We start from the raw sequence: 25,911 nt of genomic DNA on the forward strand, positions 1-25,911 counted from the left end.
AATTTTAGATTAAACCAGTTTGACAGGTTTAATTAATTTCCGTTCTTACATTTATGCAATTAGGATAATTACAATTATTGTTAACATTATATAGTTGGATGGTTTTATAACGCATGGTATCAGGAGAAAATGACTTTAAAGGCAATAACAATGACTACAAATGTACCGCATAGTATATGACGTCAGAAGTCAGAACCGGAGAATGAAATAAACAAGAATGTTTTAGCTAACATTCGAATTTAAATAAAATAAATAAGTCGTGTTTATTTATTTTAATTTATAAGAAATTTACTGATAAGCTTTATATTTTAACAATAACAGTTTAAAGCATTATTTTAAGCAGAATATTTTGTTATCCCCATTCAGTAAAATGTCATGAAAAAAAAAAAAAATGGCTAATTAAAATCAAGAGAGTAAATTTCTATTGCACGATTGTAATTGAAATATTTTTACTCGATTTGAAGATTGCTATTGTGCATATTATCGTAATAAAAATAATATACCATATTATTTTTTTGTTATTTGCAGGCTTCCGGATTGTCTTCATGTGTGTAAAACCTAAATAGGAACCTGTTTCCCATAGAAAGTCTTCCTAGTAGGCACCCCCTTGACAGATCGCATCACACATCATTTTCACATATTTTCTTCCTTCGTGCACTGAAATTGATTTTCTCGACTTCATAATTAAAATTTTATTATATAAATACTGGCTCAGGCTCAGACCTCTGTCAACCCGGCCCTCCCTTCCTCGCGTCAGTCCTGCATGTTATACGTGACTTCTATGGTCTCAAATCTGAAACATGCTTTGATCCCATTGAAATAATTGATTATATATTTAAAATAATCCTGGCTTATAAAGATCAATTACTTCCCTGCATTATTACAGGATACATAATAGATAAATGCTTTTATTATAAAGTTTATGAAGTTTCTTCAATATAACAATATAAATTTCCTATCAAACGATATTTTATAATGTATAATTAAGCTCATATTTGTTACAAAATTGTAAATATTTTATTTGTATTCCGATTATTAGTTTACACTTTAGTGAATAAAATTCCAACATTAAATTAATACGAAAATTACGTGGAAAGGAATTATGTCTTACGAAGTTTGTCTAATTTAGGATAATATTACGAAATAACTATCACTTATCTTAAGTAGCATTTATTGGGATGATCACTTAAGCAGATTACGTGAGAAATTAAAAGAACGAAGTTTGGAGAATTCAAATAAATATTTATTAAACTTGTAGACACCAGTTACATTAATTATTTGCAACAAACACTATTATATTCATTCTAAATATACTTATTAATTTTATTTGTGCCGCAATTTGTCGATAATTCACGTCAGACAGAAACAAACTGCGAGGTGCTCAGATGTATTTTCACTACAAATTCTTGTTTATTTGTTTTTAATTATCCGAAGCACGATATTCTTTTCAATTAGAATGCATGGGAGGCGTTCTGTTATTCACAATACGGGATGTGTTCAGAAACTTCATTCAAACAGCAGATTCATGGGAACACAACATAATCCACAGAATCTTTTCTAAATATTTGATCAATATAAAAATTTAGAAAGGTTTGAAAAAATTTATGAACACTCCCTTTTACTACAAACATATCGAGAAAATTATAAATTTGTTCCCTTTATTTTGACACAACTCTTTTTTTTCTTTATGAATTAAGATACTCTGAACCCCTTTTAATGAAGAGGAAGTTTTTTTTTTTTTTTTTGGACCCTTGTTGCTGTTTGCCTGACTCTGCAGACTTTTTAAATATTTCATTTAATTTATTAATCCAAAATCGTACGTAAATACAAAATAAAATTGACAAAATACCATTCAAATTAATAAAAAATTGAACTTTAAATATTTGAGCAATTAATTGATCATTATTCTTGCCATTTTTTTTATTTTGATTTTGAGCGATATTTTTTCATATATATATCAAATTTTCCTTCTGGAACAAAACACAAAGTGATATATATAAAACAGTTTATAAGAATAAACACAAAATAGATCCGAGACCACAGAAAGTCGATATTAAATTTAAGGAAGAATCGGGTTCACATACAGGAAAACAAACTCGTTAACATAAATAAGCACATAGATTAAAAAGGCACACATCTTGCATATGCAAACGAAGCTACTTAAATTATCAGAGAAAATTTCGTTTTCCTCGATAGATGAAAACAGCCGTGTGATCTAAGTTGAAAAATTAGAAAAGAGTTAATAACATTTATAATTACGTTTATAATTACATTTTTACTTTCTTTAAATGTATGAAAGATAAATAAATTATGAAATACTACAAGCTACAGTTATGAATTAAAGCATATATTTTTCATATTAATCGTATTAAATTACAATAACTACAAAGTTCGATTTTTCATAAACAAACCTCTCAAAAACATGTAACTTTTATTTGTTTATTTTTTTTCTATCAAACTTCTTCGATTACAACTCTGAAGTTTATTTCTTTAATCTATAAAATATGACGTCGTATTGTTATAATAAAAAAAGGAATGACGTAAGAAGTACTTCGATCACAGCATGCTATGCTACACATAAAAAAAGATGCCGCGCCGAAACTGGCCCTAGTGATCGAAGTTCGAAACACGTCAGTTAACTCTACATATAGAACGTAAATTTATACAACATCGTACTAATTGCTATAAAGTGTTATTGTTTATATTATAAAGTGCAAATTTAATGTTCAAGGATAACTATAATATTATAGAAATTTACATATTGTGTCATTTAAGTTATATTTACGTCATAGATATGGATACAATGGATTCGACATTAACTAATATAAATTCTTGTCTCTAGTACAAAACATAATTTTAAGTAAACGGTAGTAATTTCGTGGAGGAATAATGGATAGAAATTACTATTTTTTTAAAAAGGGTCGAGTTACTTTCGAAAGTAATGCGTGTCTACTCTATTTCGAAGAAAAAATCAATATTGAATTTCACTCTTCGAAGGAGCTAAAAAGAAATCTGCAAATCTCTGTAAACTGCACATCGAGATCTCATTTAAACACCAAATTCGAGCACATAAAGGATAAGGGATAAATAAAGTAATGTGTAGCGGTATCTGGGCGATTTCAACCGACAATTGCCAGCAATGTGTGATAAACCAACACTTTCTTTAAAATAATAGCATCTGATTCCTCTAATGCAGTCTTCCGAGTGTTAAATGAGATCTCCGTTTTCGAATTTTTCACAGATTTTTCTCTCTGAAATAAAAACGAAGAGATCTTTAATGCGCACTTTGAAAAATTTGTGAATATTCGCTTAGATTTTTGCTTTTCAATTTTTAGGTTTTACATATTTTAAGCTATTTATATAAGTGTACAAGATATATATCAACACTTACATTATATATTTACATATATTGTAAAGATAGCAGATAGCTTTTGCTCGTCGGAGTAAACGGAGCCGAATGTTTTCAATTAAAAATCTATTGTTGCTAGTAAACAGGATTAAATACCCATCTAAAAGTTAAGTACTTCACCATTTTGTTAGTTTATTGGAGTCTGTTGAGATAGATTTAACAGCAGAACAAAATAAACAAATGATCAAATCAATTGATGTGTGCCGAAATGACTTTGTTTTCTTGCATAGTAACTAATCAAAGCAGCGAAATTCTCAAAATAAGTCCTAATTGTAATGTTTAATGCATAAGCGATTAATTCGTCCAATTGGGAAAAATTTATCAATGAAGTGCAATATTTATGCAAATGTGAATTGTTTGTTCATGTACATACATATTTACAATAATTTATTTTAATATACTCTTAATTATTCATAAATATAGATAAACATTATCAGCAAAGCTTTAATAAAAATAAAAGAATGCACTTAAAATTTACTTTTATGATTGAATGACTTGTATAATGAACGTTCACGTGACGAGATGTGCTAATCGTGTGATCTAAACCACATGACTTTCCAGTAAACAACTTGTACAATTCCTCGCTCAGTTAAATTGTTTAATTTGGAAACTATTAAATACGGCTATAAGCAATTTTAATTGTAATTGAAGAGAAGATTTTTATTGGAACCTGTATCTAACGTTAAAAGTTTCATTAAATAGGAATAAAAATAAAAGGGAATTCTGTTAGTTTCTATATTATCTTAAATACCAGTGTATCTGTGACAGTTTCCGATGGAAAAGTTTCTACGGTATTGACATTACACACCTTTAGAGGAAAGTAGTACAGAATACAAATTCAAAAAAGGCTCTGTCTACTAAACTTTTGTGTATAATTAATACACAACAATACATACAAGTCCCATTAGCTCCCGATTCTCTTTGCAACAAATGGGAAGCAGGCAATAGTCTTTATTTTTTGTTAATAAAAAATATCCACACCATTATGATAGCAAAGACTTAGCAATTGCATTTATAAGTTCCAGCTGCGAGTTGCTTGTTGTGATTCAAATCTGCTTTCTCCCATTGAAGTCTCTCTAATTCATCAAATTTGCTAGCCTGAAATAATACGGTTATCGTGTTAATGTTATTATTTATAAGTTAAGTCAATAATAGCATAAAGACTTACTCTTCGTTCTCTTTGTTCCCTTATTTTTCTTGCTAGAGCTATAAAGGCCTCTTGAATGTTGATGTTCTGCTTACAGCTGCATTCATAGAAGGGAATGTCGAAACTATCCGCAAACTGTAAACAGGATTAATAAATATAAAAATACAAAAATTCTCCACTGCGGAAACTAATTTTATACTACTTGTATTTCGTCGACAAAAGAACGGAATGGGGAGAAAATTTCAAAAACTTGCCGAAAAGATTTATATTCGTGCAAGAAAAGCGGCCATAGGGATTGTAATGTTAACATGTTATTATTCTACTCAAACAGCGAAGACAACAATTCCGAGGTCGTAGATAACAAAATAGACAGTCTCGGCTCGTTAAAATGTCCTCTTCAGCTAGGAAAGCGGGTGATTTTTCTTTGTATTTTCTTTCCGCTTGCGTTACAAATCTTGCTTTTCTTCTCCATCCACTTTTTGATATACGACCGGCCTCCGGAGAAAAGCAAATAAGTTAAGAAAAACAAGATAAATTGAAGCGGATTCTTCGCTATCATTCAGTAATTTTTGTTAGTTGGCCGTAACTTTTTAAAAGGCTGTTTTATTCATCCCAATTTTGCTATTTATAACGATTCACAAACTCCCGTTTCGTGATCATTGGATCCCCCCTTCCATTTCAGGCATTACATGTACAGTCCAGATATTGCTCCGAAAAAACTTGATGGATAACAATCAAACTATGTCTCAATAAAGTGGATTTATCCGTTATTTTTATCTTAACATCTATCTAGAAACTTAATGAAGATAAGTGATCCTCGGGGAGATAATTTTGCACTCGAGAAATTATTTAGAAATATTTCAGAGATTTTAAATTACTTCCAGTTAAGCTTGCAGTAAATGACTCTAAACATAAGATAAAAGAAATATTTTTAGTGGTAATTTCGTTACAAATGCATTAAGATGCGCTTCGCATTTCTTAAAATAAATCGCGTTACAAAGTAGTCAAAAAATGTATTTCTATAATTTAAATCGATTGCTCAATATAAATTCGAAGATTTCAATAAACGATTTTAGGTTAAAAAGTAAATGAAAATCGAAATAATATTATATTTGTTTATTTAAAAAAGTATTTGAAGACATTAAATAAAACCGGCGCATTTCATTTAACTGTTCTATAATAAATGCATCAGAAATCAGAATTTGATATATTTTAGAAAGATAGTTTTAGTTAGAACGGTTTAAATTTATAAACGATGTTTAAAGCGGAAAATAAAGCAACAGGAAAAAAGTTATTCTTTACATTTTCACTCTGATAAGACTCATTAAAATAAATTCGCTCAGTTAACTGAAAATAGTTTTTGAGTACAATACTGTAAATTTTGCAGAAGAATTCATTCCACAGAATCTGTGCATCTGCTGTTGTAAAAAAAAAAAAATTGTATTCTAATCCTGTTTTCTCGCACTTTTTCGGGACAATTCCAACCTAGATATCGTTCCTCATTATGCAAATGTGGATGGGATCCATTGTGATAGGCGAAATCTGAAGCTAAATGTAACTTATAAAATCTAAATAAACCTGTAAAACTTTCCATTTCATAAACTTCTATACATAGATTAACAAATTTCTTAAGTTATATGAAAGCATATAACCTGGAATATCTAGTTTAATAACATAGAATATAAAGATGCAAATAAATTTAATAAAACGAAATTGAATTATTTAAAGAAGACGATTAAAATTTGACAAACGTAGCATATCAAAAATTTGAATTAACTAACAATTAAATTATGTAAAGACTAAGATACAAGAAAAAAATTAAGATAGACAAAGACTGAGATACAAGAAAATTTAAAGTGAAAGAATAAAAAATGTAATTTTTTTTATGTTTATAATATAAAAATTCATAGAAAAGAACTCATTTTTCTCTCTTTATTATAACAAAAGAATGAAAATAACTAAATTTTTCAGAGACGAAGCTAAAAATAACGGTAGCTTGTAAAAAAATTGGTTTCTTACAGAAAATAACAATAATATTAATCCTGAATAAAATATTTTCGAGAAAATGCTATGAATATCATCGAAACATTTTATGTCTTCTCCAGTTTTGAAGAGCTACCTAATGGAATTTTGTGAAAATCGACAAGATATACTAAATGTATTTATAATTTTTAATCAAAATAATGTAAATTGTGCTTTGTATTTCCATGTTAAGTAGTTTTCTGATAATTTTCTAAAAAAAATTAAAAGTACTGTAGTATCTTTCCTTTTTTATCAGAAACAGCTACCATGTATCGATTTAATCAATGTAATATAGAAAGAATTGTATTCTTTTATTCTAAGCAATTTAAAATACTTGGGTTACGGAATTCTAGTTTATTCTAACGCTTATGTAATGATGTCATAAATCATAAAAACTTGCGACAATAAAAAAAAGCAAATTTGTATAAGGTAAAAAAAAATATTGAGTTTACTTCAAATTTTTTATTTAAAAAATCTCATTTTACTTATAACAAATAATGTAAATTAATTTATATAAGGAATAAAGATAATAATCTAAATTAATATTAAAATATCATAAAAATTTTAATTAATAAACAAAATATGAGTTAGTAAATGTTTAACTTTCGTTCGTTAAAAATACTGATAACAAAATTACATTTTCTATTACTAAACAGAAGATAAAATAGCAGCATTGATCATGGCAAAATGTTTATGAGGAGGAAATTATTTTGTATATAGTAGTTAAGCGCTAAATTTAATTATTTTGCAAACATTTTGAATGTTAATGTTAATAAACACATAGAAATTAGGTTTGCGATAAAATATTTTAAACTAAACATGGAAATTTAAAGAAGACAATATCGAACCGATTGGCTAAGTAACGGCTATTTCTCCTGAAGCATCAGCGTTGTATTTTATTATCTATGTTATAACATGGAACGACATCTTAACATGACAACAGCTGTCATTTCTTATTCCGTTAAATTGGACATAAAAATTTTAAACTGCAAAAAGCGTTCGAAATAACTTAAGAAAAAATTCTTTTATCTGAAATCTCTCATGCAACATTTTCGTGAGCGCAGTACCATATTTATATCGAGTTGAGATTTAAACGGAAATGCAATATACAATCTATATATATATATCCCGTGTATATTCATATTTTTTATTGAAAGAATTTATAATATAATCGGATAATCTGCATTCTCCGAAGCTTATCCGATAATTGGAATCTTACGGATTTTCAATAGTCGAAAAGAAGATCGATTATCGATCGATACGCGCCGCGTTATGATATTATAAGCCATATATATATAATATATATAAAATAAAAGAATAAAATTCGAATCTAAAAGCTTTTTTGCTAAAGAATTAATGAGTTAAACCGTGTTAACGAAATTTATTTCGGAGAAATAAATGAAATTTGTTAAATTTCTTAATTACAAGTTTAGTTCTTGAGATACTTTAAAGTGAGGAACGACTTTACCTGTTATGTAAAAGCTAATTAAAAGGGACGAATTTTACTATTAAAATTAGAATTTTAAATGACATTTAATTCATTGCAACTGGTTTTCAACGATTACCTTCAATCCTCTTTCGTATTCCACGACACGTTGATGCGAGGCGTCGCATTTATTTCCTGCCAAAACTTTCACTACGTCGTGGGCAGCATTCTATAAATTTACATTTATTTTCAATCGTATATATATTAAAGAAAAACCAACCTCAATAACGATAACAATTGCTTTACCTCTTGAACATTCCGAAACCAGTAAGACAGATGATTGAAAGAATCCATATTAGTGACATCGTACATAACCAGAATTCCCTGAAAGTCATCAAAAAACGTAGTTATTTTTAATAAGAAATTACAATACGTGAAAATAAGTTGTGTAGTTTAAATATCTTTAAATATTTACAATGCACATTTTAAATATAAATTCAATTACTTTAGCAATTTAGCACACCCCATCTCTCGTTGCATTATAATAAATTGGTATAAGGGAATCTTAATGGGATAATTAGTTCAGCAGAAAGGAATTTAGAAATAATTTAAACGTGGATTTCGGATAGAACATGCGAAACAACGAGTAAAAAAATTGTTTATCACTCCAACGACATAGAAGTTCCCGTTCATTGTCGTAAACGTCAATCGGACATTGCTAATTGATACGAATACCCTTTTATGTAATTATCATCGATCGAAAGACCATTTTTCTAGATAAATTTCCTTTATTCATATTTTATGTTTCGAAACAAAACACCATTAGACTATTTCTTTTAAATGTCTATTGTTCCATGAAAATGATTTCTGTATATTTTTCTTTTGTGACTTTAGAATAATTATCTTTTCTAAATTTACTGACGGTAAATTTAATAGCAATTAAATTTTCTTCCATATAAGAAAGCCCTGCGTGTAAAAATTTTAAGCAAACTTAAAGTATATACAGTATATTTTAATTTAACATAGATCGAATTTAAATGACAGACCATGGCTCCTCTGTAGTAAGCCGTTGTTAGGGTCCTGAAGCGTTCTTGTCCTGCTGTATCCCTGTAAAGACATTAATAATTTCTATCACATGGAAATGCTTTCTTCTTATCTATTTGATTTAATTATCTAGTCGATACTTCAAAAAAATAACGATTTAACACGTAAGCAACTTTTATTATTTTTTTAATGGCGCAATTTCTTAATTCGCCAATTATAATTTCTTTTAATGCTTTCAATTATGAATTTTTCTAACTGTTTTCTTGTAAGACATTAGATTTTTTTCCATCTGCTTCCTTTTTCCCTTCTTAAAAATGGAACGTTCTGTACCTCTACAAAAATATGCATTGAAATTTCGTGAACGGATTATTCTTATACGGGACGAATATTGATATTCTTTTGCATTCGAAATAGAAAAGTGTTTTTAGTTCGAAAAATCCGGATTTGATTTTTACCTCAATATAATTCAATTATTATAAAAAATCGCGTCGAGTATTCATATACAGAAGCCAAATGGGAGTATAAAGCGCTAATGAGTTTTTATCCCGCCACTCGATTATTTCCACACTGACGTCATTTCCCAAGGCCCATTATCTTCTAGTGACGTCATGTAATATCATCCGATTAAACCCATTTTTCATTAATAGCGTTTAAATAGCTTAACAGAAACATCAAGACGTCAGACGAAATCGTCGGGGAAGAAAGAAACACAAATATTACAAATTATTCTGGAAACTTTTTGTGAATTTCACAGGTGTTCTATTAAAAAAAGTAAAGAGCAAAAGCTAAGAAGAATGATTATTTGCAATTTTGTGGCAGAAATTTTTTCATTATCTGCACCTGTTTACTTTATAACTCGCTTTGCCACTTCGCTATTAACAAATAGAAAGAAAATATATATATATATATTTTTTCTAGAATTTAATATCACCAGGAATTTTAGTTAGGCGAAACAGGTGGTGGCTAGAATAATTTTCCAGTAATGTTAAATAAATTTTAAAAAATAGAAAAGGAAAAAAATTAATGAAAATGTGTAATAGCTCACAAACTTTCGAATTAACAATCGATATAGGTACAATGTAGATTGATATTTAACTAGATCTGTTAGGTTTTTCTGTCACGAACCGGTGGCGTCTGTCTCTCGTAAGTTGGCGCCATTGACTCGCTCTAGACACGGAGGCGTGGCACCGTATATGTTTTCTACATGATAAATAACCAGGTGCAGGTCCAAAAAATTCCTCTATCTGCAGACTGTTTGGCGTATTCCGAGTTACGATTTTTACAGAAATAGATGATGATGAACGTATATAATTTTTGTCCATGCTTTAAACTGTACATAATTGCTTCATCGCTCATCCCATCAGCAAATTATCCTTCGGATAGTAATAAATGAGGAATCGATATTCCGTGCTTATCTGTACGAGCATTCGTACCCGTTTCGGAGTTCGCTAACAAATCTAGAAATTTCAATTTAAATTGTTTCTGTAGAGTTATTTTAAAATAAAAACATAAAATACGTAAAAATGAATCAAGTATTTATTATTTATTTATATTTATTCATTAAAAAAGCGCACATTACAATCAGAAAAACACTTTCGTGGAATGATGCTTATCTATCCAACTTTCGAATAATGTCATAAAGAAACAATCGAGTTAATTCGATCGAATTTTCCCTTAAAAATTTCTTCATTTTATTCGATTTTTTTTTATTTTGATAATCTAACAGAAATTTCTTCGTCAATAGAAAATTGTCTTTCAAAAAATTCCCTAAATTATTCCTTAACATCCTAATTCGAAGAAAATAATTCGTATAAAACCCCATTAAACTCTAAAAATAAACTTAAGAAAGGTTACAAAAGAAAATAAAAGAAAGTTAACAAGTTCTTCCAATTATGAACAAAGAAAAAACAAGGGAAGTAATAGAACTGCGGACATGTTTCTGACTAGAATTCGCCGCCCGCGGCCCAACGAAAGAGAAAATACGAAGCTTTAGAGGGAGGAAGACGAACAACACGCTATTGGTCGTATCATACTACATCCTAACAACATCACTCCTAGTAATGACTCCGAAACTTTCACGCTCCCGGCCACTCAGGTCACGTGTATTTTACGTGTCTACATCTGCACAATTTTTTTATTGACTCCACCACTAACAAATTTTAATTTCCATATATTTCTCTTACTCACGAAAAAAGAAATAAAACTCTTCGTTTAAATATTTCATTCTTTAATTATTTTAACTTTTTTTTTTCTTTTTTTATACTCAGATAATCTAAACACCAGGATCCATATTTTGTATCCCATTATTAGAGAATTTATGACGTTAAATGCAAAAATACTTCTTCATTTTGGCTAATGATGAAAGCTGTCATGCGCACCATTAATCGATAAAAGAAGGTTCGGAGAGCATAATGATTATTTGGTGGAAAAAATATTCAGTAGTACAAAGGATATCATTAAAATTGTCTTCCTTTCCGTCATATTAATTTCGAGTGTTCTATAGCAAACGAATTACCAACTCTGATAAATTAACTTTGCAGTTTTTCGAGGTAACAGACTTTAATCCTGCAAATTTACTGGGGATTTTCCAGACAAAGAACGAATATTACGGCTGAATTCGAGCTCTGGCATTTATAAAGTAAAAATAATAATTATTATTATAAAATAATTTTGAATTTAATTTAACTCCACAGATCAATGTAAATAAGTTTAGCAAGAGCAAATTAAATTTTAAACTGATAAATAAAGAAATGTACGAATAAAATTAAGTTATTCGCTCTGTCAAATCATTTTTATCATTGCTTATCCTATTTAATTTATAAAATGTACCAGACATTGGAGTTGCGTTTGAATATTTTTCTGTTTTCATTTAATATAATGTCTTAGATTTTCTAAAGTGTAATTTGTAAACATCATTAGTAACTCTTCGCCCGATTTATTCTTTTTTAAGTTATAATATACCGCAAATATTTTGTTTGGTGAAAGCAAATTAATTTCTTTCGTAAAGAATTTTCATTCCGAAATATTCGAAACGAAACGAAAAAAATAAATAAGTAAAATTAATACTGTATAAATATAAAAGTTTAAATGAAATCTGTCATAAAATAAGAAAAACCGCATAAAAAATTCAAGTGAGTAATGTTTCGTTCTCATCAACTCTCTTCAATGATTGAATTCTGTTAAGTCGAATAGCGGTTAAAGTCATCCAGATTTCATTTCCAGCTATTTTCTGCGAGAGATTTACTTCAGGTAAAGAAAAAAATAAAAGAAATTTCTAAGTTTCGGAATGTCTGCTTAAAGATTAAAAAAGAAATTTCAAACTTTCTGCTCGGTTGGTGATGGCTTCTCTTTCTAAAATATCTCCAAGTATATCGGGCCCTTGAGCAAAACAACTCTCGAAAAAGTGAAACTTTCGTGAGATCTACTTATGAATCCGCCATCGACTTATGACTCGCATCTTCTAAAAGCCAAACTTTTGAATTTCCAAATCTGTTTCTCCGGGTATTTTTATAATGCATACTGAATTTCTGTTAACTTACTAAATTTAGATCCATATTAAAGTTATAAAAATTTTTCTGGCGTAAAATATCGATAGAATAAGCTATGAATGTCAGATTTGATCATAAAAGTAGTAATCTTTCTATACAGTTACATGAACAGGATTTGGCCTACCTCGAACATAAATTAGTTAAATCTTTAATATTTTAAAAATTTTCGATGAACTCGTTTATTGTTAACATAGCTCTAAACTTTATTTTAATCGAATTTTAATTACTTTCCTCTCTAAAATGAAAATATTACAAAGAAGAATTTCTTGTTTAGAAATGAGCCCCTCTCAAGAAGAAGAGCGAGTGGGATGGGTCAATTTTCTATCTTGGAAAAACAGCTAGCATGGCTCTATTAATCATTTAGCCCGGTATTTTGATGGTCTGACCGCTCAAACCTGGAACGATGGTCGCTTGGATGAATGTTTTCGGCCTCTAATCTGCGATGAAAAACCCTTAATAGCCCTTGTTGCCATAGAAACACCTCGGATGGTCCGCATCGGCAAAATTCCATTCCAGATATTTATCAGGCTATCGTCTTCTATCAATCTCTACTTGAAAAATTAAGATTTAAATAGACAATCGAGAAAAACAACGGAAAACATTTTCTAAAAGTGAACGACTTCGAGATGGCTACTTTTATTTATTTTTAACTCGGAAAAAAAAATACTTTCCGAAATATTAAATATTTATAGGTTTATGTTGCAGACGTCGAAATAATGAAAACAAAAATATATCTAAACTTTTCGCTAGAAACAAATGAAATTTTCGAAGTTTCTCTTTGTTAAATTTTTGTTTAATGTGTACTGGTAAATTTATTTATAAAATAAAAGGATTACAAAAAATATGCTTACAGAATTTATAATGGGTGCAAACATTTTCAAATTGAATAGGGAAGATATATGAACGAGAATAACACATTATTTTGTCCAGAAAATTCTGAAATAATGCGCAGATTCGTATGTATGTAAGCTGGCAATATGAAAAGAAAAAAAAATAATAATTTTTCTTGTCTTTGTTATCTTTCTGATTAAGAAGCTACGAAAGTATTGGTGAAAACTCTCGAGCTGATTTCTATCAGGAAGATTTTTTCGTTGATTCATCACTTTTTCCTTTGACATCGACAAGTTCATTTTTACGTGGCCTCTTATTCTATCAAGGAGATGAACTTATTTGCATAGGATCAAGAAGAGAAATGTCTCCGAGTTGACGATCGAAATTCGAATATTTTCGTATAAAATGTGGTATAGATAATAAAATTTTTTTAATGTTTTTATTTTTTCAGCGCATTATAAATTCGATAAAGCTCGTAACTATGTGTTTTAGTTATATTAAGTTAAAATTCTTCTGAAAATTATTGTACTATCATTCGACAAAAGGTATGTTTAGGAGATAAAACATGTTATTATTTATTTGTAATTATAAGTTTTTTTCTTAATATTTTTTTTATCAAACTGGAAATTCTTAGAACATTTCTTGTTGGGTTGTGCTTTTCAGGCCATCATAAGTGTCACAACATCTATATAAAAGATATAAAAAGTGAAAAGAGATGAAAGAAGAAGTGTTAGAGAGATAGAAAGGATCTGTTTCTAGATCTCTATACACAATAATGCCCAAACGAATGTTTACTCTGAAAGGATAACGATTATCTTCGTCGGAAATTCCTTTCTATGGTTCTTTATCATTGGTCCTTTGGTTCCTTCCCGATAAATATATCACCAGTAATTAACTCCACATTCTGTACATGCTCACCACTACAATCTATTTTACAGTCGGTTTACTTAAATAAATAAATAAACAGATGATTTCTAATGTGTTTTAAAAATGAAGTACCATTGGAAAAAGTTAAAATTTATTTTAAAAGGAAGTTAATCGAATTTTCTTTGAACGTAAACTGCGAATTCGAAACTGTATCCATTACAGTATTGCAGTACATGTAAGAAAATTTTTTAATTCGGGAATTTTAAAACGTTATATACCTATAAAATTTCTGAAATGTTTTACTTATTAATGGAAGAGATTCCTGAAACAATTTTTATTTATGATTATCTTGAAAGGAAAACACAGAAATAGATCATATTTTCTTGTTAAAACAGACCTGGCAAACTGTATCTTGAAGATCAAAATTCAGATAATCGATTACCTATCCCGGAATCTTCCAGGAAATACTTTGCAACAGAGAGTGGGATAAGGGATGAATTTTGGTAAGAACTCGAGTCTTTTCTCATCAATGTCACTACGGGGATGGTCGTCATGGAAACTAAATGCATCTCTTTCCGTCTGAAGATGCTGGACTTTCTCTTCTTATCTACTTTCCCGCGGATGATTTATTTTTTCTAGAACTAGTTCTCTATCTTAGATCAATCTCTGGTTAACCGGTACTGTCATAATTACTTAAGTTTTGTATGGTATAAGTGCATCAATTTATCGATTTCCACTGCGGAAAAAATCATTTTTAATCTAAATTTTTAAATTTGTCGGCACAGTACACTCAACCGGGAATACCTATACAAAAATTCACAGTTGGATAGATAAATAGTTCGGTTTTAAAGTTTCTATATATATAAATACAAAGAAAAACGACCATGTTACAAAATTACGTTAAAATTCTGATGAAGTAATAAAGTCTATGCTCTATAATTCTATTAATCATCAGCAAACGTTGCATCTGCATACATAAATCTACATTCTACGAATTAAAGTCTAGAAAATATATAAACTCGAAGTAGACTCATAATATAATTTATGGCTCGAATTTTGTGATAAAATAAGAAGATAGCGATTGGTAAACACGATAAAATTTGTTATTATAAGCAACCTTTAATCTTCAGATAATGAATGTGAAAGAAAGTTTGATCCCCGAATGCAGATGCCTCATAAACATTGCGGATTTCAGAAAATGGCAGTTGCTTTGACAAATATTATCTTCGATGGCATTATTTGAATCTATTAAATGAAAAATAATTCCCTAAATAGAAAATTTAATTAAATTTTAAATCGTAATTTTATTGTCGGTAACATAAATAACTTTTTATAGTAGATATTCTAAGTAAATTTTCCATGTTAAGATTGCATTGTTGCAGGAGGGGGAAAAATACATATACCGACATTATAAAAATTAAATGTCTTATTTTAATATTATTTTTGCACATATTTTTTTTCCATTCGTTGATTATTATTTTCTTAACGAAAATACACTTTTCTTTAAATATTGAAGCATTAAATTATTAAAGTTTCAAGTATTAAAACTTAGATATTTGGATTAAAATATGAAAATAATATTTAATTATTTATCTTATTTGTATGAATTTTAAATTTAAATATTAAAAATTCATTAATAAATAATTTAAAATTTACAGCTTATTATTTATTTCCGTCTCGGATCACTCAGCAGATTAAAAAAAGCACCATTCTTCCTCTTATTAAAAATAGCTAATTTTCAAGTAAAATAAATTTTTTAGAGAGCAATTGGTTCATTTTAATGGCCTGATAACTTTTTCCATTGTAATTAATGTCAACATTAAATAGAAAATAACCTCCGAAAGTAATCGAGAAGTTCTTCCAAGGGTTTTTTTTTCTTTTTAAGTTTAGGAGTGTTTAATTTTCATACTTTTTATAATTATTTGCGAGAAAAAGTGCATAAAAATTTTTAAATTTAAATTTTATTATTGTATGATTTGTTGATGATGTCAGAGTTTAAACATTGCCGTAGTTACAGAGCGTAAAATGTTAGTCATCCAAAAATTTCTGGCAAAATCTTTTATGTACTTCATTTTCCGAATTTGCCAACAAAGTTAATAGCGTGCCAAGTTTGTAATTTTGCAAAAATCCACATATAAGACGCATCCAAGTAAATAAATATTAGTCCAAAAAGCTAAGTAAGCAATTAAAATCAATACAGGTTGTTTTTTTAAAATTTTGTTATAAAATAAAAATCCCATTAACTAAAATATCTATCCTGTCAACAATACAATTTAAGAGAGTATTAGACGTGAATTCATTATATCACTTTTAATCCAGAAAACAATTAACATCCCATAAACGCATCTCATACCACCATATTCACGACCAAGGATCAAGAGTTAAAGTTAGAAGTTAACCAATTACCATTCAGTTTACGTACTGTACGTAAGCTCTTATTGGTTAACTTCTAAATCTAACTCTTGATTCTTGGTTATTAATACGAACATTAAAGAGGCGAAGAGGAGAAAATGGCGCTGTTTTGAAACTTTAATTTCAAGTCATTTAATCTACTTCTATTGTTCATTTGTGGATAAATTTATAAATTTTAAGCTAATAAATACGTTTCATTTATTATTTTAATGATATTCGAAGACCATTCTTTTAATTTTCCGAAATGGTTGCTTTTCTAAGTACTTCTATCATGCAAACAACATTTGGTTTTTCGAGCCATTGGGACAACAATTTTAAAACACATTAGAAGTATTCATTATGCCCGAAACAATAACAACCTTAAATCATCATCATCATTTATATATTCCGCGAGTATTCGCTATCTGTCAACTGAGAATTTTTTAGTCTATCTCTTGGCTAAAAGATGCAGAGATAGTTTTTTTTTAATACCCTTTCATCATCAATCTTTCTCCCTTCGTATTATTTTATAAATATGTATTCTGTGAAAAAAAATAGCGATATTCCTGACAGGCAGAAATTCTTCTAAATTTATAAAGCCATCCACGTAAAATTCTTACAAATTTATTCTTATTTATATTAAAATGTCATCGAAATTTATAATCTTCGCTTTGGTTATATTGTGATAATGAATTAAATTTTTATTTGTTTCAAATTTTTATCATTGATCTGTTATATTTTCATCCACAATAAAATACAATATGTAAATTACGCATTATATTTTATACCATTCACTTATATTGATTTCTGTCCATCATTTTACTCTATAAAAATATATTTGTACCATTACAAAGTATGACTGAAGGTTATTTTGCCTTATCAAATAGCCAATGAATAAACCAGATTTTCGTAGTATATGTTGAAGAAAATCTATTTATTATCGCTTGAGAGTTTCGGGGGAAAAAAAAACTTTAAATTCACACAATTTACACCGTTTTCAGAAATCTTGTTAAATAAATAAAAAAAGAAAATATTCGTTCGTCGAAGATAATCGATAAAATTTACAAGAAAATAGGGATGTAGTTAAAGTATCTGTCGCAATTTAACATTTGTATAGCCTTCTATTACATCTTTACGGTCTTTAATAGAGTTTCTATACTTCTTTAGTAGTATTGTTGCCTATAAATAGAGTTCGAAAGGTAAAAAAATTTCTACATCTCGTCACATGATCGATATCGTCACAATTTCAGCGGGGATGTAATATTTTCTTTACGAATAGTTTTTTTTATTTTTTTATAACGGATTTTTTTGCAGAATTGATCCATTGAACTGGACATATATTTAATTTTGGATTTTTTTCTCTATTTTAGTGTCGAATTCGGTTCACGTTATTCGAAAGAAACTAATGGATGTTAACAACGGATGCGCACACGTAGAGAATACAGATAACAACAAACTAGAGATGGCCGTCTCCATAGCAACCGACGTCCTACTTTGAGAACTCAATCTCTAGAATCTTTTCGGCCAGATAACCATTCTTGTTTCATCAAATTTCGATGTAAATTTTTTACTCTTTCTCAAATTTCAATTCTTATAAACGAAAAGATTCTTATCCCACCCATATAAAGCATTTGATATCCAATGTTTTATCGCTTCGAACTCTAATGTTTTTGGTCTTCGAGCGATTCACGCCGAGAACTCTCTGATGGAGAAGTTTACCAAAGACAAAATTCAGTCAAAAAAACTGAAATATTTAAACGATTTGAATGCCATTTACGAATGATAAATGTAAGGGATAATATCGCATTTAGGTATGTAGAATATAGACTAGAATCTATAGATATAAAGCATTTTTAGAAGATGGATACTAAAAGCCATAAATATATAATATTTATGTGTAAATTATATCGATCATATTTCATTTAAAAATGATAAATACAATTTTAACTTTATGGAAAATGCTTCAAACATGCCACAAAACAAGACATTTAAACAAAAAGGATTCAAATTTTTATACAGATGTATTCACTATTATTTATCATTTAAACTGTAAAAAACATAGAAACATATTAAAAGTTGCTTAGATATTTACGCCTAATATTGTATTCCAAATATAAGCCTTAAAAATCTTTAGATAAGTGATAGATAATAAAATTATAGTTTGTCCATTTTCTTGCATCTAACATTAGATTTGTGACTTCATTCCCATTCCTAAGTGAATGATTATCACACCAGATCGTTTGAAGTTTATGAAATGGGCGTAAATCTATCATTTTCTACAGATATAAGCCTATAAAAAGAAACAAAATAAAATATTGTGTCAGAAATTTTCCCACACCATCGAACGTGTAGAAGGAAGGAGTTATGTCGATACCTTAGCTATATGAAATCTCTTACCTGGGAGTGTTATCGGCATTCTATATATAGAAAAAAAAAAAGAAAAAGGAAGCAGTCAGAAGTGAATGTTGGTGCCAATCTCTCTTTTCTTTTCTCAATCGAATAGCATAGAGCATCTCTGATTTCGCGAGTCATATAGAAAATCCAATCCGAACTTATTTCATTAGGAATTGCGAATCACATGACTGGGATAATAAAACAGAAGCAGAGGGAAAAAAAGGCGATTATTTCGAGACAGGAAAGAATTCACTCACCATATCTGCAGTTTTACTGGCATCCCATCTAAATTAATGATCTTCTGCTTAAAATCAATTCCTAAAAATTGGAAATAAAAAAAAATTACTTCATTAGTTACGATATAAATTTTGAAAATTATATTTTGTAATATTGATTTTTTTATTAATTTATTCTAGTAGAGTCGTATTTAAGCTAAAACTTTATTTAAAACTTGTCATGTTCCGGCTTTTACTTTATTATTTTTTTTATTGGATTTTAAACCAAAAGAAAAATCTAACATCGAAATTCTCTTCAATTATCGATTCATATTCAGAAAGCATTTTAATAGAATTTTTCAAAAAATAGATTTGATAAAAAAAAATCTTTTTTATTTTTATTCCTTAAATTTTCCGAATGAATTCGGTATTCTCGTCTCTATTCCTGAAGATAATGTTACACATTCTGACGTAATCACATTTGCGACATTGGCAAACCGGTCGCTGTTTGTTTCCATGGTGATTGTATTCTATTAAATTCGTCACTACATCACACAAAAGAGAGCAAAAAAAAAATTTAAAGAAAATTTAAAATGTTTTCAAATGTAAGTAAATATCGTTCTGATTGGTCAAATCCCGTATACGACTAGACGAGAATACAAGGGTTGTTATCCCACCAATGGGATGCCTAATGATGTTAAAAAGCGTCCAATAAGATTAATGAAGCGATTTAAAATGATTTTAAAAAAAAAGAAAGTCGGCGACGGCAATTAACTAGCCTTTGTCAAATAGCCAACTAACTTGTACTGACACCAAATAGGCCACTGAAGTATTAATATCGGTCATTTTACGACGTAGTAAATCACGTGATGTCTTCGGGAACGGAAGCAACACAATGACATCCGTAAATCACGTGATTTTACTAGCACGTTGATGGAAATGACTTTCTTTCCACAAGGTCGTTCCATTCGATCATTTACTCCAACATAAAAAAGTAAATTCGTACAACACCAGTCAATAGACTCTCAAACTACTCCGAACTGAATTAAAAGAGACGAAACTATGTTTAAATACACTTGTGAAGCTTCCGTTCGGGGTAAACAATTATGTCTTTCTAGAATAATAAGATATCTAAAAGGGAAAGAGATATTTTTATCAAGGCAATATACTGGATGATGTTAAGTGATTTTATGTGAGACAAAAATGAAGCGCAGTATATTGAATAAACGAACAGAATACTGATACTTGATAAGGTAATCGAAGAAGTAATTTTCCTATCATTATTCCTTGTTATCTCCTAGAGCTGGTAATTATTTATAATTAAATCTAGACTAATATTACAATTAAGTTTGCAGCATCCTGTTAAGAAGAAGAGGAAAAAAACACGAATAAATATCTTAGAAAAATAGTTTTAAAATTGTACAAATTTTCGAGTCTATTCGTGAAATGATGTTTTCAACAACGTTAGAATTTTAATTCATTCATTTAAATTCTTTCCATGTTAACTTGTATCGCATATAAATTGAAATTTCTAACTGTAAAATGGCTAAACAGAGTAGCGTATTATTAGATTTATAGTAAACTAATTTTAACATTTTACGTTCAAATAAATATTGGTATTATAATTAAAATGTATTTAATCGCTTTATTATACTATTAATTCCGTTAACATTGCCAATTTTCGAAGTTCATGCGATGTTTCATTTAACTGTTACCAATTTAAACACCATACTGCGCTCATTCTATAACTTCTTATTAATACATTTTTTCGTCGAATTTAACCGAAATGAACTTTCAAGAAAAGCAAATTTAAAAATTTAATATTCAAATATGCATGATAAGTATGTTTCCGTATAAAACGATTCTTCTTTGTGGGCAGGTGCACCTTCCGGTCAATAAACGGAAGTCACTTCCTTTCGACGGAAGTCACTTCCTTTTCAAACATCAGACAAATATTAAACATAGATAAACATAATAGAATAAATTTTTGTAAATATATCAATTTAAAATATCTAATTGCGACGAAACTAGCTTATATTCATACAATTTTAGATGAAAATGTAATGATTTTAAACTTATATAAACATTTTTAATATTTACCCAGTTTGGAATCTATTTTTATGTAGAATTTATAATGATTTATTAGATTCAAATTTAAGTTGTATTAGTAAGAATATTATGAATTCAAATTTAAGCCAGTGCCTGCAATTCACACTTTCCTGTAAGAATATCTGCTGTTATAAGAAGCAGAACTCTTATACGACAGTAACATTTTCACCTTAACTGCAACATAACTTTTGTAAATTGAAAGAGAATTTGGTGGAATTTATTATTGTTGTTTACTATGAATATTATAGCAAAACAATGTGTGAATTCTATTAATAACAGAGTTTATAAATGTTTAAAGATGTTTTCTGTTTACAAACTTGGATTGGATTATTTATGTGAGTAGAGACTGAAGCCAAAGTAGCTCTTATCACTTCTGCAAATGAAGTGAATTTTGTGTTTGTGAAGACCCTCTAAACGCAGTTGCCTTTAACCTCCTAATCTAAGTCAACAGTTGATAGAATTGATCGCATGTTCTCCCCAAACCTGATTATATGTTCTCGTGGAAGCGAACAGAATTGTATTATGAAGCGTAAAGTCCGATGAATCATCCTCTTTGGCTGATTCATACAGTAAAGAATAAGGAACTGTAGGGTAAAAATCTGTGTCACGTCTCTTTTCAGAGCAGCTGACGGGTGATTCAGCTCTTTATTCGGGCAAACAATAACAGGAAACATACTATTATTTATTTAAATATATATTATCATTAGATAAAATTTGCAATTAAAATAAATTATAAAATAAAAACGGTAATATTGTTGTAATGACGATGCGAAAAGTTCGGCATCTTCTCCGCATTATTTTTCTTCACACCACCATAAACATTACCATTAAACCGGTTGAAAAATAAATAAAAAAGAACTCACCGATAGTAGATATGTATGTATCGTAGAATCTTTCATCGCAGAATCTGTGAACGATGCATGTTTTTCCGACGTTACTATCCCCCAATACCAGTATTTTATATGTAGCTGCGAAATCGACGGCCATCATAGACAGTCAGCCATCAGGCATATCAGTCGCTACAGGATCCAACCTGGATCAATACGAGGCCTGTGACGTCATTGCTCAGAGGCGCCACTCGTTTTATTCCAGGTGAAAAAATTCGGATGCAGCCTAAAATATTGCACACGACACTCGAAATATAACGCGTTACGTTTCTATCTTTCTATGCAATACGCTCATCACACGCGCTTTCTGACCTATATACTCGTATGTATGTACAGTACGTAATCAAACCAGAATGCGGTAGACGTCGGCATCATTCCTAAATTTATTCAACGAACGAAAGAATTTTATCCAAAAATCACTGTTTGTATCTCTAGTTAATTCGCGTAATACCGATATTGTTTGCGCATACAGAGTAATACATAGAGGTATGCTGTTCAAAATTTTATGGAGTCATAAATGTACGCTTGAACGAATAACATTCCGTACACAGTTGCAATTTGTCTTTTGTCTAATGTCAGTATGACTCACGCTATCTCCCAGCAGAGAACACCGGCTGACCCACGGGGACTCGAAAGTCCTTTCACGAATGATAAAATAATCCCAAACTGGTGAAAGAGCTTTAATCTAACGATCTTGTCGACTAGCGAAAATCAACAAATCTACCTTAATGAGAGATTTTTCATATTTTAAATCTTAATTAAACTTAAAACAAATCTGTAACCGTAACAATACATATAATTATACAGGAATTAAATTGTTTGTTCCGAATTTAATTCACTCAGTAAATAATAACATTTTTTTTTAAAATTAAACACTTACTTTTGACTTTATTTTAAAGTATAAAAAAGAGCTTAATGTGAAGTGAATTTTATGAAAATGGCTTTTTCTGTTTATTGTTTAGTAAAATTCTATTTCATAATTACGAAAAGCAATCAATATTCTTTGTTTGCCAGAAATTTAATCTCATTTGTACTAATTTTTTTTCGTAAAGCATTAAAAAATTGCTTTATCGCATTCATTTTATAATAAAATATAGCGATATTCAAATGCAATATTTACTAAAAACACTATTATTGACTACTCTTTGAATATTTATTTCATTTTTCTGTTACAGAAAAAACCATTTTCTCAGAAATGCTTTTTATATCTTTCATTTATCTAAATGCATGCAAACATGGTTTATTTTGTTTTTACTACAAAAATATCGCATGAATATCGACACTAAACTTTAAATAATATTTTTTTATTCTTTAAACATAACTAAATATAATTTACTAACAGCCTGTAGCTGGTGAGGGCACTCTTGCCCTTTTTAGATGTAGGAGGTGATACTATTTTACTATAAATTTATAATTCTCGAAATAGATTTGTTTATAAAATAAATTAAATTCCGGATAAGATTTTGATTTTATTCAAAATATTTTAATCCTCTTTCACTAATGAAAGCGGAATAATAAAATATAAAATGAGAGACATGTAACGATTGTATCAACGATTTCTACCGAATAGAGGAAGTAGAAAATGATTTCTTAGTCGAATTAAAATAACTTATTATGCTAACTTCACACAGAATACATTTTAGATATTAATTACAGTATATATTAATATAGTTTTTTATTCAAATGTTTTTCTGTTTCTTACGTTAGAATCAATTATATTCTACAGTTAAATCAATCTAAACAAAATAATATTTCTCAGGAAAAATTATTTTATATATAATTATAGTTTAAGAAAAAAAACACAATAAGATTATTTGAATAAAACGTATATCAAAATATAAATGTTAAATTATGTTTACTTTATTTTTAAATTGTATTATTTTACCTATTTTTGTTTTTCACTTGTTAATGCAGTAATTACATACTTTATTTTCAACAAAGTGCGTTAACAGATGTTACTCGGTAACTCAAAGCTGAGAATATACGTTACTGGCATGTTATTTCGTAAAATTTAATGAATAATTTCATAGGAATTAATTAATTTTTATTGATTTATTTTACAATAACTTTTAATGATATTTTGTTCAACGCCAGGTCAACTTCTCTATTGGATATCGCGCTCCTCTTAGATTTTTCTATACGATAATTCCACTATAAACCAAGCTCATAATTTTTAATAGTTATCTAAACACATTCCGAGTGAATGAGATTGCTGTCATTTGTTATATTGTTTCTATATACAGTTTTATAACAAAGTTTATGAGGAATACGCCATTTGAGATTTCCATTTGGTATCAAACAAAACGTTTTTGGAGGAAAGAAAATCAAATCAATTCATGCCAATTTTCGTTTGGTATCAGAATTTTTCCTTTCGCTTCTTCCGTGGACATAATTGTTTTGACAACTTATAGGTCCTGTCATGCGACGAGCAGTTTCCATGACAACCCAAATAAGTGACTGACAGCGTTTGACAAGTCGTATAGACCGGATATATATGTTCATCTTTGAAAGAGTCGACAGGAAAAAAAAGAAAAAAATTACGACAAATATAGCAAAGCGATTCGTTGTTATCTGAAGACACTCATCCTTCACCGAAATGAGCAATTTGAGGATTTCGTGATTTGATAGAAAGACTGTTTTATACCGGTATAATGGATTACCGGATGGCATTCGATAGTCATTTCGCATGATTGTTTCTAGTTCAATGTAATTGTAAATTGTTGAATTACATAAAATGAGAACTTGGAAATATTTGTATTTTGTTCATAAATCTTTAAAAACCTTTCTAAGAAATCTTTTCGCCATAATCTTTTATCGATATTCTCTATCTTATTATATTGTAGAAAGCTTCTAAGAACTCGAATAGAACACAAAAATGCTCTAATTTAATTTACGGCCATCAAACGTTAAAGAACGTTTAATTACGTTAAATTGCACTTAATTATAGAATGTTATTTTATAATATCCTCTTACATAGATTTTAATTAGTTGCGTAAAATATATCGTTCGAATTAAATTTAAACGTCATATTTTCATCAATTAATTTAAGGACTGCTCATATAAACGAGCATATTTTCTAGTTAAAATTATAAGCGTAGTCGATAAACTGTTTATACTTAAGCGTAAATAGGCATAAAATAAATATTTACCTCAAGGAATGAAAGTTTTCCTGTCGGTATTGTTAGAACAGACCATTCGATTTTCCCAATTGAGCATTAGAGCGTATAATTTCATATTGTTCCGGTGACTGCTTTCATAAATTTTAATTCTGTACCGCCGAATGCTAGTTACCGTCTTCTGTTATTTTCAAAGTTTGTTTGACGATTAAACAGAAGAAAATTCGTAACGAAATATTTTTTACGGATCCGTATACTGTTTCATCCATTCGGTTATTAAGGCATCGGATTACGATGCCAGAAACAATTTTTCTGCTATAGTAGTACCACGAAACTGTAGCTGGTGTAGAACTAGAAAGAGAAATGTTCTCGATAATAATTTCCGTATTGGATATCGAATTGCCTTTGTTATTTTATATAGAAGGAATTCGAATGAAAGATGGATTCGTCTGGCATTAAAGTTTCTAGAGGCGTTTAAAAACCGAATACAATTGAAGGTATTGCC

At 29.0% G+C, this 25,911-nt stretch overlaps 1 protein-coding gene across 1 annotated transcript; it reads right to left on the reverse strand.

Moving 5' to 3' along the window:
- Positions 1-1,221: 1,221 nt before the first annotated feature.
- On the reverse strand, positions 1,222-22,463 carry LOC136988872 (uncharacterized). The gene is made up of 7 exons (XM_067286868.1): positions 22,267-22,463; positions 19,337-19,397; positions 9,051-9,111; positions 8,311-8,388; positions 8,144-8,233; positions 4,578-4,691; positions 1,222-4,507 (listed from the first exon to the last, which is right to left on the reverse strand). Exons 1-7 carry the CDS (start codon positions 22,391-22,393, stop codon positions 4,409-4,411), a joined length of 630 nt encoding a protein of 209 aa, XP_067142969.1. The 5' UTR covers positions 22,394-22,463; the 3' UTR covers positions 1,222-4,408.
- Between the last annotated feature and the right edge of the window lie 3,448 nt (positions 22,464-25,911).

This window comes from Centruroides vittatus, unplaced genomic scaffold (assembly GCF_030686945.1).
Source record: "Centruroides vittatus isolate TY-2023 unplaced genomic scaffold, ASM3068694v2 scaffold_386, whole genome shotgun sequence".
In the NCBI taxonomy this organism is placed as follows: Eukaryota; Metazoa; Arthropoda; class Arachnida; order Scorpiones; family Buthidae; genus Centruroides; species Centruroides vittatus.

Excerpts from the sequence above, each read along its gene's own strand:
- LOC136988872 (XM_067286868.1), bottom strand. The coding sequence starts at position 22,393 with ATGATGGCCGTCGATTTCGCAGCTACATATAAAATACTGGTATTGGGG. Across the intron at positions 19,398-22,266 it reads TACATACATATCTACTATCG|GAATTGATTTTAAGCAGAAG; the intron begins GTGAGTTCTTTT and ends TCCAATTTTTAG. Across the intron at positions 8,234-8,310 it reads GGTTTCGGAATGTTCAAGAG|AATGCTGCCCACGACGTAGT; the intron begins GTAAAGCAATTG and ends GTAAATTTATAG.